This window comes from Phalacrocorax aristotelis, chromosome 7 (assembly GCF_949628215.1).
Source record: "Phalacrocorax aristotelis chromosome 7, bGulAri2.1, whole genome shotgun sequence".
Classification (NCBI taxonomy): domain Eukaryota; kingdom Metazoa; phylum Chordata; class Aves; order Suliformes; family Phalacrocoracidae; genus Phalacrocorax; species Phalacrocorax aristotelis.
This window is the reverse complement of record NC_134282.1, coordinates 27,647,585-27,663,127: the sequence shown is the minus strand read 5'-3', so window position 1 is coordinate 27,663,127 and position 15,543 is coordinate 27,647,585. Positions and strand designations below refer to the sequence as shown.

The window sequence follows — 15,543 nt, the reverse complement described above, 5'->3', positions numbered from 1 at the left end:
AAAGTCCAAGTTTTGTGGATTGAGTAACCTGGTAGACCTGTTTTTTCACAGACATCTGTTTCAAAGATGATCTTGGCTAGGAAAGAGAAGGCAGGGAGGAAACAAGGTTTCTAGATTGTTTTAGGTTTTACTGAGTCTTGCCAGTTTTTCCTATTGTAGAGCCAATGGGGCTGCTTCCATGGGGTAGTGCTTGGAAACATGAAATACTGCCTCCAGGCACCATTGTGGTAAAAATGATGATACAATTGCCTATAGAATCATAGAACAAGCTACTTCCTAAAGGAGAATTTGAGTGAAAACCCCAGGTACTGGCCACGTACTCAGGGACAGATAATGGTAATTATATAGTTAAAGCATTTTACATTGTCTTGCAAATGTCCTCTCCAAATTATGGCAGTGGGGGATAATGGCTTTTTTGTCTCTGGGCATGTCTTCTCTGGCAATTACTGTGGCATTTCACACATACCTCTTTATTTACAGTTGGTCTTAAAGCTGATTGGATTTATCAGTCCCAGTTGGAGTCTGGAGGAAATCAGACCTGAATAAAATTTCTGTCAATCTCTTAAAATGAATGTCAGCCAATTAGTCCTTTTTGCAAGTTCAGTGAAATGTTTTAAAATCTTTTTGTTATTTTAGTGCAATTTTCCTACTTTCAACTAGATCTGGAAGTGGCAGCTCCACTGTAATGGTTGAATCTGTTGATAGTTTTGTATCTCAAGAGCTAAATTGTTCTTATGAGATTTGAGTCCCTGTTTACTCTGTGCATTTAAAAATATACCTAGTTGCTGGGACAGAGTTCACAGCTACACTGCATACACAGCAACAGCAACTGGTCTCCCAAACATGAAAGGAAAGATCAGCTGAGGAGAAGGATCAGCCTGGCAGTAGTAGGAAAATAGGCTGGTTTTCATATTTCCTGTCTCTATTTAATTTAATTTTTTTTTTTAAGCAAGATCACACATAAACATTTGCTAGGAAAAATCACAACTTCTCCTGCCCCTGGAGAAGGACACACAGTTTGGTTGATTGATTTTGGGGATGTTTGCTGTTTAGTTTGTCACATTAATGCCCATTCTGTGGAGGCTGGGTTTCCCCTCTGACTAGGTTTCCTCCCTGCAGTGGTTTTCATGCCTGTCAAGCTGTGCCAATGATGCCTCCCCTCTCTGTCAGCCAGTATTTCAACAGCGTCACAGCTGTGCTCTGTCTGGGTTGCACAGGACTCCTTCAGTGTGACTTCATGTACAGAGCAAAGTTGGTTCTTTCTCAGGCACTGGATTATTGCCTTTGTTTGTGGCCTGAGGTTTCTTCCCCAGACTGTTCCTCTTCCAGTGTCCCCCCAGAAAAGGATTTTACTCACCTGACAGCAGTCTGGGGCTGAATGAGTCTCTCATTTGCCATTGGGATGAGGTATATCCAACAAGTCTGGACTAAACTCCCCCAAGCTGTTAGAGGTTTGCAATTCAGTTGTGAATCCTGAGGCAGGTATGTCCTACAGAAGATCCCTGTCCTTCAGTCCTTGTATGTTCTGTCAGTTTTGCTTGCGAGTGAAGTTTCCCTCAGACTTTGTTTGCTCAGTTTCCAGAGTCACAGCAAACATAATTTAAAGGAACAGCTTTCCCTTTAGCCAGATAAGTTAGTACAAACATGCCCTGAATGTCCTTTGCACTGCTTGTGCCAAAGGCTTAATGACAGGGCATTGTTAAACTTTCTGTATAAATCTTTAACAACTGGGTGAAACTTTGGTCCAAATCTGCAAAATCAAGTCAGTGGAAACAGTAAATGGTATTTGCTTACACTTTTAAGGCTCACTGGCTGAGAAACTGCTCTTCCTTTACATTATTTACAGCCATTTGAGATTAAAAGACATAAGTGTTTAGGAGTATTTTTAGGTTGCTGTTTTCTAATTTCATGTGTGTTCGCATACCTGGGCACTGAGGTGGATATAGCAGAGACAGCCTGGTTTTATTTTAAGGCTTTTTGTGTCTGTGCATCCAAAAGCCTGCTATAATTTTCACCCTTGAAATACTTCAATTTCTTATTCAGGTTGTGCTTACATTTGCTGTTCTCTCCACTGGGCTTGGCTGCTATTACCTGAATGTCCCTTTTCTGCAGGCAGCTTAGAGCCCAATGCTTCAAAGGAAGACAAATAAGCCTGTAATTCCTGTAGATACTTATGCACTGCTATACTTATGAGAGTTTTCCTTCATCCTTGGATAACTCAACTGGTATTTTTAAGCGTGTAGTTTGAACAGCTCTTACAAAAAGCATCATATCACCTGCTGAAGTTGATGCTAGTCTTTCCCTTGATCTTTCTCTTTCTGAAGTTTTTGGCCTTGTTCATCTCAAAATATTTTAATTGGCCACAACATTACCCTGTTCCTTTAAAAATACAGCTGTATGCTTTGGTTCATATGAGGTAGGTCATCATAGCTTCATGGTTGCCAGTGTCAGTGTCCCTTTACATCAGCTGAGGGCCGGGCCTGGGCATAGAGGGCTGTCAGCAATTAATCCTGTAATGATTAATCAAGGTCACCATCAGACCTGCGCACTCCTGGGCTGTGAGCTAGCAGGTCACAGGAATGAGGGATGCACTGGAATTCAGGCTCCTCTCTGTCACAGGAGTCGCTCCAGGGTGAATCTAGCTAGCCTTGTGCTTTAGACTTGCTTATCTGAGTGTCCCAGGACTGGCAGAGTACGTGAAGCAAGGGACTCTGGTTTTATTGCATTTTCCAGTCATTAAATTGCTCCAATGACTCCTTCCCAGTGTTGCTATTTTAAGGACTAAATAAAACCTGCTTCTACAGTCCCCTTTTTGTATGTAAATCTCACTACCTCTCTTCCTTTGCTTCCCATAGATTATGCCATTCATTTTGTTAGAAAAACAAAGTAGATTTATTTTTTTCTGTTCCAAATGGGCAAAGTAAATGGAAAAATGTTGTAACATGTATCAACGGCAGGCTGTTTACTGGACATTGCCTCTCACAGAGTAAGGAAGCTTCCCTGTGACAAACCCGCAACTCACCGCGGAGTGTCAGAAGGCATACAGGTCTGCTATGGGGTGATGATGTTGCCCTTTGGGTCAAGGGAGTATTTTTTGGACTTTGCCAAATTCTTTCCATGAGGAGAGGAAATAAATTGTAAAAGACTATTATCTACTGGGAAAGAAGCACTGGCAACATGATTCTTTGCTTGCTCCTCCTGATGGAAATCAAAAGTAACTTAGCTGGAGTCAAGGGAGTGTGAAATGGTATGAACCCGAAGAGTACGTGCTCATCACACCTGTTGCTCTTAGAGCTGATAAGGATAGTGAGGTGCTGGTTTCAAAGGTGCACAAAGGCTCATTTCCTTATCTAGAATTGGAACAAAGGAAAACAGCAGATATTTCCGTGTCCAGTGAACCCTATTTCCCAAAAAGCTCTGCTATTAGCATTTGCATGTTACATTCATTATTATTATTATTACTTTCACTTTTCTTGTTGGTTTTTCTTTTTTTTCCCCTGACAGAGCAGACTTTCAGTCAGATCCCAGGTCTCTAGGATTTATGTTCTGCACAAATGATACCATATTCCCTAATGTCCGGAGAGCAGCCCATAGCGTTTTAACTGAAAACTTGCAAAACCGTGTAATTGCTCTCTCGCATGGCCTTACTCCATAGAAGACCCCTTGATTTTAACTATAGCTGCTTGATGACAGCTGCTACACTGTATAGTGTAGCAAAAATACTGAATTACCTGAGCAGGGCTTGCCTTTCTAATAGTGTAAGGAATCAATGGATTCAGGTTTGAATGTTTTGCAAGGGAAATATACACTGATAATTTTTAATGGACTAGGTATCACTCATTAAATAATCTCTCTTGTTTTCCTACTGATTTCTTTTCACAGGTGCTCACGAGCATTAGCTTCTGAATTCTTTTTCTTAGCCTTCCTTTGCAGCTATCGCTGTATCTTTCCTAAGAGGTGGCACCCAAAATTGAACATGGTCCTCCAAATGCAAATGCTCCATTGTTCAGTATTCTGTCATTATATTATCTTCTGCATTATTTTTATATCCACTTATTAATGCACCCACACACCCCATTTGCATTTTTTAACCTTTTTAAAAACGTTTTCATTACAACAATCAGATGTAAGGGCAATGAAGTAAGTGTGGAACAATAGAAGTGAAGAGCTTAATTCTCCTCAGACCTATACCCATTTTAAACTTCACTGGTGACACTGATTTTGAATTACACCAAAAGGAAAGAGGGGGGGATCAAACCTAGCATGTTTACACTGAGACATACATATTTTATAGTTAACAAGGAATGATTTTGTAAAACAGTCGGAGCACACACCGTGTTGTTTGGAAAAAACACTTTTTCTTTTATCAGGAAGGAGGCTTTTTTGCCGATAGAGGACTGCAGTATGGGCCAGTGCCTGAAGAGCAGTGCTGGAGGCCTGGATGCTGGCCGTGCTTGGCAGTGGCCATATAGGGAAAGCACCACAGGGTCCCCACTTGGCAACAGTGTGGTTGTCTTGCATAGGAACTGGGGCTCACCCAGGTTAACCTCACAACATGACTAGGCAGTGCATTCTTCATTTTGAAAGCCATTCTAGGCTGTTACCCTCTGCACAGCCACGTCTGATACCTGCCCTGGGGAGTGTGCCGAAGGCAGGGCAGCCCAGACAGCTGCAGAGGAGGGCAGGGGCCTTGCTTGGAAAAGAAGAGATGAAAAGGGGTGATGGGAGGTGGCCAGAGGCACGGCCACATAGAGCAGGGAACTGTGCCCACCACAGCAAACCATTTTTGGGACTTCCTACTCTAAGAAGAGATAGTCAACCAGTTTTAAGCTGCGGCTGGGCAAGGTGATTTCTGTTAAACAAACGAGCATTTATGGGTTGTCTGGCTGCAGAAGCAAAGTGTGTGACTCAGAACACCACTTGAGTAACACTGCTGTTAGCCAGGGAGCAGAAAAAAGGTGAAGAAATCCACAAAGCAATCGTTCATGTCTGGCTTTCTGGCAGACTGTGCATTTGCAGTGTCTTCAGTGTCTCTCTTCCTTCCTTAATTGCTTCTGTTTTTCTTGACTCTGGATTTTCTCCAGGAGTCACTGTTAAAAGTTATTATCTGGTGGATATCAACACCATAGTCTCTGAAGGGACTTTTCCTCACATTGACTATTGTTTGATTCCAGGTAAAGCAGTGAGATATAAATGCCCTCTGGCTTGTCTTGTGTGTCTCAGTTACGGCAATACTTTACTTGCCCAGCTAGGCAAGGTTCATAAACATGGGGTGTGGTTTTATGATAATGGCTAGCTGCCAGTTAGAGAGGTGAGACTGTTCCTCCTGTCAACAGCTTCATGCTCCTACTCCGTCTACTACTGCAGATCCTGCTGCTTCTCTGACTTTTGCTGATGCAGTCGAGGACAGTGACCTAGCAGAAAACTGTTCTTTTTTTTTTTTTTCCCTGGATTAGTTTTCTGCCAGACTGACATCCTCTGATGGCTTGCCAAGGTAAGACAAGCATCAGTGCTGGCACAGGAAAGGATACAGGGTTGCTTAAGAGAGAGGAAAGATAGTAATATAGAAACATTACATTAATTCTGTTATTTGGTTCCTTGCTTATAAATCCACACCTTTGCAACTCCCTGTTTGGCTTGCACAGATCAACTACAACTGCCATCAAATGGGGAGAATTTTCTTCCTCCATTTTCATTACTAGCAAGATCTGTTTGCAGCATTGCTACTTTCATTGTTTCAGATCACTTCAAAGACAAGAAGCATTAATGGCAGCAAAGGAAACACAGTAGAGAAGAGGGGAAAGCAAGAGAAACAGCAAGGAAATGGATAGGAAAGATCATCTCTGACAGCAGCAGCACAAGGCAGTTGTAAAATCATTTGCTTGGGTACTCCCAGCAGCTGCAGGTGCCACCTCTAAGCCAGCCAAGGCACAGCTGGGAGAAGGGGTGATGCCAGCTGGGACCCTAGGCTCATACTCTACGTTCCTCTGCCTTACTCTCCCCATTAGCTCATTGACTGCAGCTGCTGGGATGGTTTGGCCCTGGTAACACATCCAGAGAGGCTGCTGGGAGCTGAATCTGCATGCATCAGCTTGTCATTCCTGTACTGCTGCCTGGGGACTCCTGCATTAACCCATTTCTTCATCCAGAAACAGCATGCTGGTGGATCGGAGGTAGGTGCAGCCAGCAGAGGAGTATGTCAGATTATCATCACCTGCTGGTTATAACCATTTTCTGGATTCTTTGGGCAAACTTTCCCACAGCTCAGGAGCACTGAGAGGAAGTGCTGGGAGTCTGCCTGCTGGGACCAGAGGAACTTTCCCCTCCTCAGCACAAGGGGACCAAAAAGTAAGGCAGCATGCTGAACTGTATAACCATTGGCAACAACAGATGGTCCACAGTGCTGTCAATCCATGCAGGTACAAATATGCCGTTTAATGACTATGATAATCTAAAAGTCTTTCCCTAGTGCTTGTCAAGTTCACATGGAACCTCCCCTTATATGCAAAACAGGTTTGCTATTTAAATGTCAGCTTGTGTGTACGTGCTAGCTGTTGGCTTTTCTTGGGGATCCAAGACAGCTGACATTGCTGCCAATATAAATAATTTTGCAGGTTGGAGACTAGTTGGTAAGAGTGTGGTGAGCTTCCCTTTTATCTAATCCAATAGGAGTGCCTTTTGGTTTGTGGGGTTTTTTTTTCCCCCTTTGACGTGACTTCCAGGAGACACACAGTGAAAGAGGTATTTATTTTTTTTTTCTTTCTTAAAAAAAAAACCAAAAACAAAGCAACTTTTTCATAACACTGGACATTACTAGAAAATAAAAAGATACAACATTTAGTAGGCTCAAGTAGGAGTGCAGTTTGTGCATTCCTCCACCAAACAAATGCCAAGAAAAAATACTGCTGCTTCATATAATTCCTCTCTGGTGCTAAGAAAAGCTGCACTTTAATGCACAGGAGCTATTGCCAGGCTGAGCCACAACATTTTAAAAGCAGAACTTGATTGATTGTTTAGGAAAGTATGTACTGGGGAGGCTGAAAATCCCCTTGTAAGTATGGTATAAAGATTTTACCACAAGAAAAACTTTCTGTTTCCAGTGTGGTTAAAATGTTTAATCCAATTGGCTGCTGGATTAAAGTAATTCCAGTTTTGTGCCTTTTCAGTTTTGAATCCTGAATGGTTTAGTTTGTTTAAAGTTTGTTGTTTGACAGGTCTTGCTGATAACTCTCCTTTCTGAGTTTGCATTGAGGGTGATTTATGGGACTAAATAAATGTGTGCTGTCTGGCTTGTTAAGAAATCCCATAGCCTAGATTTAGTGTAGGATCTGGTCTAGGGGCATAAGAAGGCTGGAGATGGAGTGCTCTGATGCTGTGCTTTGGCAGAAGTAGGCACAGTGACGCTGCTTAGCTAGGAGGAAAAGCTTGCACACAGGAATACACTGTGCAGCAAATATTCTAGAAGCAAACTGGGTCTTCTGTTTCTTAGCCCTATACAACCGGAACATGGCTTTATGCAGTATCCCAACAGAAATGTATTCTTTTTTCTAAGTGAAACAAGAAATGTGTTTCAGCATAGTGCTTAGTTGACTTCTCTAAGTTTGGCAAACACTGTAAGTCCATGTCTGATGTTGAGTAGAGAATGACCACACCTGGATTCTTGTGCTTGCCTTGAAAAGCAGAATTTTAGTGGGGTTTTGCACGTGATTCTCTTGGGATTTTTTTTGTGTTTCCCCTCCAAAACCTCCCTGAATAAGTTAGATCTCAAACAAACAATCTGAATTTCTTCAAGAGCAATCTGTCTCCTGCAGAGTGCAGAGCACTCTGACAGGGACCAAAGAATAGAGTTCAGCATATTACCTCATTTCTGCTGGTTTGTTTTCAAAGACATACTGTCACTTCAGCTTGGATCTGAACATTTAAGGACAGGTTTTTACAGAAGCTGAGGCCAGTCGAAATGTTATCCTTTTTAGTTGCTTTTCTTGGAGAGGGTTAAAGCAAATAAAGATGCAAGGGCTCATCCTGCTCTATAGACAAGTCCATGTGAGCTACCTTGAAGGACAGAAGTGGAAGGAACAAGTACCCTTTTCTGGTGTCTACCAGCACCTATCCACTATTGCAACTTGGGCTCCTTCCAGGCATCAGATCCATCATAGATTTATTTATTGACAAGTGTTATTTCTTTTGACTCTTTTGGTGTACTGGAAACAGCCTTTGCTTTGGAAATCATTATGGCTGTGTAACTTGCAAACTATGAGTAATAGCTTCTTCCAGTTTAACTTGCCCCTTTTCTTACATGTTTTCATTGTGCCCATCTTTCTCCCTGTCCACCCAGTTCTGTCTGGAGGTGAGGTACAGTACTGGATCCCAGTGCAGCAGCTTCCCTGGTGCTTTGGAGAGGACTTGCAGGTAAACGTCAGCCTCCCTGAATGGCACACTTCTCAAGGATAAGTCTGGGAAATAAATTCAAAAACTCCAGTAAATACCAAAAAGCAGAAGGGAATACTGGCTACATGATAAATTTCCCTTCTCCTCACCAGCATCTCTGTCATCTGGAAAGAGGTTACTAGCTACCTCTTTTTCTCCTAGGAAAAAATTACCCTATCAACTCCCCTTCTCCTTTCTTACCCCTTTACCTCACAAAACTACAGCTAACTTTTCCTCTCCAAGGTGACTGAATTGATACAGGCCTGAGCAGTTGTCAGTCTGTGTACAGCTCTCCAGTATCCTGCTTGTATTTCAGGCTGTTGTGTTCTCGGAAGTTTTTTTCCAGTTATAGTTCTTGGTCTTTCAAAAGATATTGCCATGGTCTACAGACTTTGTCTTGCCAATGTCCTTAGATCATGCTGGCTGCAACACTGCCACCTTCTTCTTCCTTGTAGGCAAGCTAGTGCTATTTCAATAGGGTTTAGGAACAAAGTAGCATTGTGGACTCATGCATCCCTTTGTGATTTAATCTCAGAGATACAGGCATGTATGAATTGAACTCCTGCAGTGCTAGAGTGTGGGCTTTTGAACTTTCCTCATGTGGCTGTCCTGTTGAGGATTTGCTGTCCTGTCAATGATTTGTGGACTTTCCTTCTCTTTTATTCAGGAGGGTGCAGCTAGTGGTTTTGCCTTTGAAAATATGTAGAGGTCAAGAGAAAAAATCCTTTCAATTGGCTGGAGAAGTAACTAAAGCAGCACTTTTTTTTTTTTTAAAAAAAAGTATTAAGAACTTTAAGCTTATTTAAAGATTCTGCATTTTTGATTCTGTGTGAAACTCAAACTGTTGTGACTCAATCTCTGCTTGAGGATCCACAAGGGAGAAGGTAGAAGCAGCTGAATACTGACTTTAAGTGTGTTTAAAAAAGGATGGAAAAGTTTCTCTGCAGAAGGATACATTGTGTGTATATGCATACAAACATAATACCCACATGGTGTGTAGGGAGTATATATACAAGTGTGTGTGTGTGTGTATATGTATACACACACACTCACACATATCCCTGTTTAGTTTCTGAATAGATAGAAGAGTCACTTGGTTCTAGTATTTCCCTCGATTATAGTTGCAGGTGCTGTGTCCAGGAACCTTGTTTCTATGGCAGCTATTCCCAGCCTTTTAACATCTCACCTTCCTTCAATCCCCATGTGGCAATAAGAGGAAGAGTGTTGTGACACCCACACTGAGCATCTCACAGAGGGACTAAGAGCATGGGTAGAGATGTCTGCAGATGACAGGCTCATATGGGAGGGACTTGGGTACAGTAGGCTGCAGCACAGCCTCTTGTGGCACTGGTCTCTTCGTTTTCCATTGGGAGCTTTGTGAAGCAGCCCAGGTCTCTCTCCCCCAACCCCCCACCCCCTTTCTTTTTTTTGCCTCCTTCTTGCCCTGCCCTGAAGCAGGATTGCAATATCAGAATGGCATCATGAGCAGGAATGCTAGGGAACCTGTGCTGCACTAGTCAGGCTGACTAATCTCCCTTTAAATAATCTCCCTTTAAATAGTCTGGAAGTACTGTAGTGAGCTCCTGTTTCAGGAGCCATGAGAATACAGCCACGACTGTGGTCTATATAAATAGCCAGACCCATGCTGGTAAGTAGTGAACAGCATAGTTATTTGTTCTATGAAGGTCTTCCTATTTTCTTCATGTTGTTATATGGATAGCTGCAATAGAATTCTGGTAATGTTTCTGTTTAGAAGCTGTGCTGCTGCCTTCTCCCAGACTGCCGTATTGTCTGTGACAGTGAGAAGCCAGCAGCCACCCTTTGCAGATAGACTTCTAACCCCAGTGGCTTTGCATCTGCATGGCAATGGGGCTGTGGCTTGCTGGGGTCTGTACAGCTGGGTTTCGCTAAAACTGTGCAGTTCAGACCCTTTTGATTAATGCTGTGACTTTAAAAATCTCACTGATATTTCTAGCATCCGGAAGGTGAAAGCAAGGAGTATTTGAATACTCACTGCCTAGCTATGGATATGGATAAGAGCTTAACACGACGGTCCTTCTGAGAGGAAGATGAACTTAGCTTATCTGTGCTGTTCGAACTCGGTAATAAGGGGGGGGGAAGTAGTTAACCAAGTCTATGTTATTTATGCTGACTAATAAATTTTCTCTTGTAATATGGAAGAGTGGAAACTATTCTTCAGGTAGGTACATGCACTCTGCAGCTGCACAAGCAGTCTTCAGTTTGCCTCTATCTGGTCCTAAATTATCAAAACAGCCTTCAAAAACATAAGGATCTGATACATGGCCAGTAGCCACTCTAGTGCTTTCCAAGATTTAGGTAAATAGGAGAATCCTCAACGAAGAGCGCGCTGAGTCTTGCCTCAGCTGAGGTAGGAGGCATCTGAATTTCTTACTCATAGTGTATTGTCATCTTCTCCCTGCTGTCCTACCCACTCAATGCGTCAGAGATCTAAGGCTTTTTTTTTTTTTTTTTTCCCCCTTGTCTGCTGAGCCAGATTCAGGCCTTCAGTTTTGTATATCATGTCAGAGACCCTTTTTCTTTCTTTCTTTTTTTCTTCCCCCTCTGCTCAGACATAATTCCCCATAGCCAGTTGGTTTTTATCAAGGTAAATGAGCTCACAGGAGAGGCTTGGTGCAAGAGGATAGAGGGCCAAGTGGCTCTGAGGAGAGAAAGAGTCTGCGGGGGCATAGCACAGATGAGTTACATAGAGGCAGCTTCCCTAAACGCCCCCTCATGCTTGCCTTCCTAATGTTGCTTTTAAGTCCCTGTACAGGTGGCAAGATTTTTGCCTGGCCAGAAGTCCCACCTGATGTAATGTTACATCTTTCTTTCTTTTTCTTTTCATGCTCAGTGCTTACCATCCTCAAACAGAGGCACAGCTGAGGTCAGGAATTGCCTCAGTGTGTCATTTAATGGGACTTTAAGCTCATATTTGGTAAAGCAGAAGTTCTGTGCTGGGTTTTGGAAACACCATCAAAGACAATTATGGTCTCTGAGGGAAAATACTATAATGTTTGATTATCAACAGTCTTCTGAATTACAAAGCAAACCCACAAGAATCCCTGTGAATTTAATTAAAAAGAAAAAACAAACCACAGACAGCTTTTTCATTAACTGTATTTAGTGTACTTAACTTACATCACTCCAATAAGATCAACCAGGCTGTTCCTGGGGTAAATCTGGCCTGTGTTGCCAGCTGTTATGCAAGACGTGGGTTCTCTTTGGAAAAGCACAAGAAAAAGACAAAGCTGATAGTAGCAGAATTACATTTCGATGAAGGACAGGTTCCACTGGGTAGGGAAGGCAAAAAGCAGTGGAATCCGCTCTGTCACATTTTGCAGGGCTAAGGATGGGTCAAAATGCAATGCAATTTGTCTTCTTCCCTCTAGCACAATGGCTTCATTTCCTATCTTGAAGCAAGAGACGTTGTTCCAGAATGGTACATGGAGCTATCGAATTCCAGCCCTGCTCTACCTGCCACGTTTCAGCATCATCCTGGCATTTGCTGAGGAACGAGAGGATGTGGTGGATGAACATGCCAAGCTAATAGCGATGCGCAGAGGCGTGTATGACCCAACCATGCACCATGTTCAGGTACCAGCATGGGGAGAAAATGAGGGATACTACGCACCTGTACTGCTCCTGTGTTCCCAAATGAGTTGAACCTGTTTTCCCTCTTGCTGTAGGGAGAGGGCAGCTGCTTCTTCTCCCCAGTTATAGGAGACAAATCTGGTTGTAAGTAACATGTGTCATAGCTGTTGGGGTTCAATCCTGTGATTGGGCAGCTGTTAGGGAGACTAAAGTGGGCAGGTGCAGCAGATTTTCTGGGGATGGCTTTTACCCATCGTTGCAGAGCTGGGGAAGCAGGTAGAGAGATGGGACAAAAGTCCTGTTGCGACAGCAAAGATGTGGAGGAGAGGCAGAATGGGGAGTGCCACAGGGATGGGGAGGAGTGAATTAGCAATTAGTGACTTCTTTTTTTAATTCATCTTCTTAGGACTAATTTCTGGTTTCAGAAACAATTGAGAACATCTAGTCTCCCCACGCAAAAGAATGTAGCCTGGTTTGTCTGTGCAGTGAATTGGCTACCGTATTAATCTTCCAGTTATTATTAACAGTTATCTTGCTGGGTGACTGGGGGTGGTGGGTACTCTATTTATAATCATTTTTTGCATTTGCAAATGCATTAATGTCTGGGGGGGAAAGTAGTTCTATTTTTCTGTTCCAATCCTTCATTGGTGACTGGTTGTCTTAGATTATAGACTCTTAAGAGCTGGAGTCTGCCTAGCAGAAGCAGCCTCTTAGTGCACCTACAACGTCATACCATTCCAGTAACATCTTGTGTAACCCCCTCTAATTCACTTAAGTAGGGCTCAGTTGGTCATAAACTTAGTAATTTGTGTTCACATGCCACAGTTTCTTTAAATGGAAATATTAAATATTCCAAAAAAGTTAATACTGGTTGAACAAAGACATGACCAAAAAGGGTAATCAGCAAGTCAGGGTAGAAAAGCTAATTAGTATAATCTTACTGGAAAATACTGCTTCTTTTACCAAGCCAATAACATTATGTAGGAATAATTTTCTAATTGCAATGTTAGTGTTAGAAATGTGATTGTGTTACGTGCTATTCATTTAAAGAAAGACAGGGCTTGGAGGGTGTTATACCTGCTCTGCGGCCTATTTTCTGCATCAGACAACTTGGGGTCCAAATTTCCACACCAGAGTGTGTAAAGCCATGCAATCACCTCTAGCAGGGTGCCTCAGTGTAAGACGGGATGCCCATTCACACACGGATCAAAATGGAGGAAAAGGAGTCTCAATGGAAAGGAATTTGTCAGCAACCAGGATACTTGAAATGGACTCAGTTATATAGCTGACTTCCTAAGAAACACTGACACAGCACAGTGCTTGTACCAGCGTGCTTTGACCACTGGGCATGTCCGTGTGTCATATAGATATATATTTCTGAGATTTTCTGAAAATTCAGCTACTGTAGTTTTTAAACAGTGTCATTGGACACTAGCTGCATTGAGATACAGAGCTATCAGCTTCTCAGTGAGTAGTAATTTAAAAGGACATAACCCACCTGTTTGGTGAAGCACATGTGCATTTCACTTATATTTGGTGACGTCAGTATATTGTCTTCCTATTTCTTGCTTTATCCACTGACTTGCTTCTCTTCGGTTCTTCTCATGCTCTTCTGTAACTTTATCCAGGCATCCTTACACTGTAATATGGATCTGTTTGTAATGGTGTGTTTCATTCTTGTCTCCCTTCACATGGGCCCTGGCAGTGGAATAGCACGGAGACCATTGTCAGTGCGCAGCTGAAAGACCACCGATCTATGAACCCCTGTCCTGTTTATGATGAGGTCTCAGGGAAACTGATCCTGTTCTTCATAGCTGTCCCAGGAAAGATCTCTGAGCAGCATCAGCTCAGGACAAAGATCAACCTGGTACGTCTCTGCTACGTCACTAGCACAGACCAAGGACACACCTGGAGTGCTGCCCGGGATGTCACCGATAGCACCATTAGCACTGAGTACAAGAACTGGGCCACTTTTGCGGTGGGGCCAGGTCATGGATTACAATTGCTCAATGAGGCCCGGAGCCTTGTGATTCCTGCCTATGCTTATCGTATCTTGGACCCAAAGCAACACCCCACCCCTCATGCCTTCTGCTTCATCAGCTCTGACCATGGGGCAACGTGGGAGATGGGGAATTTCGTGGGGGGGGAGAGCGCAGTGGAGTGCCAGGTAGCGGAGGTGCACTCCTGCGGCAGGAAGGTCCTCTACTGTAATGCAAGGAGCAGCAGGGGAGCCAGAATCCAGGCTGTCAGCTATAACCATGGGGTGGACTTTGATGGAGGCCAGAGGGTTGAAATGCTAGTAGAACCTCCCTCTGGATGTCATGGAAGTGTTACGGCCTTCCCACCTCCCCCTGAGGCCAGTTGCCAAGATAGTTGGTTGCTCTACGCTCATCCTACAGACCCAAAGGGTCGAAGAGATTTAGGAATTTACCTCAACAAAAGCCCTTTACATCCAGCACACTGGACAAAACCAAGCATTATTTTCAAGGGCCTTTGTGCTTATTCGGATCTGCAGTACATGGGAATTGGGCCAGATGGTTCACCCTTGTTCTCCTGCCTCTTTGAATATGGGACCCACCAACAATGTGAAGAGATAATCTTTGTAATGTTCACTTTGAAGCAAGCCTTTCCATCAGAGTGCTGAGTCTCGAGCCTTTCCATCAGCATCCCTCTGAAAAACACCTTTGCTGATACTTCTTTTCTCTGTCACTTCTCATGTTTCAGCAAAAGGGTTTTTGTAGTCCTCCTACACCCTTAGTTTGGTGTAGGCTTGTGACATCTGTAGATTACGAAGTCTATTAAACATACTAAAACTGAGCATGTGTTTGGTTTGGTTTTCTGTTGCCTGTTCTCACTTCTCACCTTTCCCTTTGGCTGTCATCTTAAAATATCATGTGCTCAAAACCAGCATAACCTTTGTGTAGGGCCTCTCACCTTGAAACCTCTGATAGACTTGATTAGGGACATGCATGCTGACAGCGTAGGGACTGTGTGAGAACAGAGGGCAGCGATTTTATGCTGCTCTGTATTTAGTAAGTTGTGGAGAAAGTGCTAGAGAGGACACCGGACTTGCTGCCCTATATTTGCTGTTACCTTCTTTAGAACACTGTTTTGGCTCTGGTTAGGTGTGCTGCTTCTTGCAGTCAGTGTAGGACTTGCTGGCAACTCTAGCTTTCTGGGCTTCTCATTTCACCAAGGCCATGGGATGCCTTGCTCTTGGGGTACTCCTTGCCCACTTCTGCAGTGGATTTGGGTTTGCCTTACTGAATTCCCATCCTCCCCACCCCTCTCCGGGACTTCTGTCTAACTTAGCCTTCTCACTTCCCGTGCTGTATGTTATTGCTTATTTGCCCTTTTGCTTACACTGCACTGAGAAGCTGCATTTTCTCATGTGCAAGAAAACCACAGCCTCGTGTGCTCCAGCTCTTCCCTCTCTCTGGGCAGTGACACTAGGACCCATGCAGGACACAAGGACCCCCCATGTTTGAGGACAGGGCAAGTGGC

At 43.4% G+C, this 15,543-nt stretch overlaps 2 protein-coding genes across 6 annotated transcripts in view; one reads left to right on the top strand and one right to left on the bottom strand.

Annotated features, from left to right (window-relative positions):
- NGEF (neuronal guanine nucleotide exchange factor) overlaps window positions 1-1,591 on the bottom strand; it is a 54,418-nt gene extending 52,827 nt beyond the window's left edge. The window contains exon 1 of one of the 3 annotated variants that reach the window (XM_075099436.1): window positions 1,358-1,591. The gene's annotated coding sequence lies outside the window, so the exon portion shown is untranslated. The remainder of the gene's footprint in view (window positions 1-1,357) is intronic. The other 2 variants (XM_075099437.1, XM_075099438.1) reach the window with 2 other exon arrangements.
- Window positions 1,592-5,342: 3,751 nt separating this feature from the next.
- NEU2 (neuraminidase 2) lies at window positions 5,343-14,856 on the top strand. Of its 3 annotated transcripts, XM_075099442.1 has the most exons (5): window positions 5,343-5,494; window positions 6,009-6,173; window positions 6,264-6,419; window positions 11,838-12,042; window positions 13,745-14,855. In XM_075099442.1, the coding sequence occupies exons 2-5, from the start codon at window positions 6,157-6,159 to the stop codon at window positions 14,681-14,683; spliced, it is 1,317 nt and encodes a 438-aa protein (XP_074955543.1). In that variant the 5' UTR covers window positions 5,343-5,494; window positions 6,009-6,156; the 3' UTR covers window positions 14,684-14,855. The 3 variants fall into 3 exon arrangements, with proteins under 3 accessions (XP_074955543.1, XP_074955545.1, XP_074955546.1); XM_075099444.1 differs by lacking the exon at window positions 6,264-6,419 and having other exon boundaries at window positions 13,745-14,856; XM_075099445.1 differs by lacking the exons at window positions 5,343-5,494; window positions 6,009-6,173; window positions 6,264-6,419 and adding exons at window positions 8,336-8,409; window positions 10,403-10,529.
- Window positions 14,857-15,543: the final 687 nt, after the last annotated feature.

Bases quoted from the DNA above. Each gene is read 5' to 3' on its own strand.
- NEU2 (XM_075099442.1), top strand. The intron at 6,420-11,837 runs GTACAAATATGC...TCTTCCCTCTAG, and splicing joins AGTGCTGTCAATCCATGCAG to CACAATGGCTTCATTTCCTA. The intron at 12,043-13,744 runs GTACCAGCATGG...GGGCCCTGGCAG, and splicing joins CAACCATGCACCATGTTCAG to TGGAATAGCACGGAGACCAT.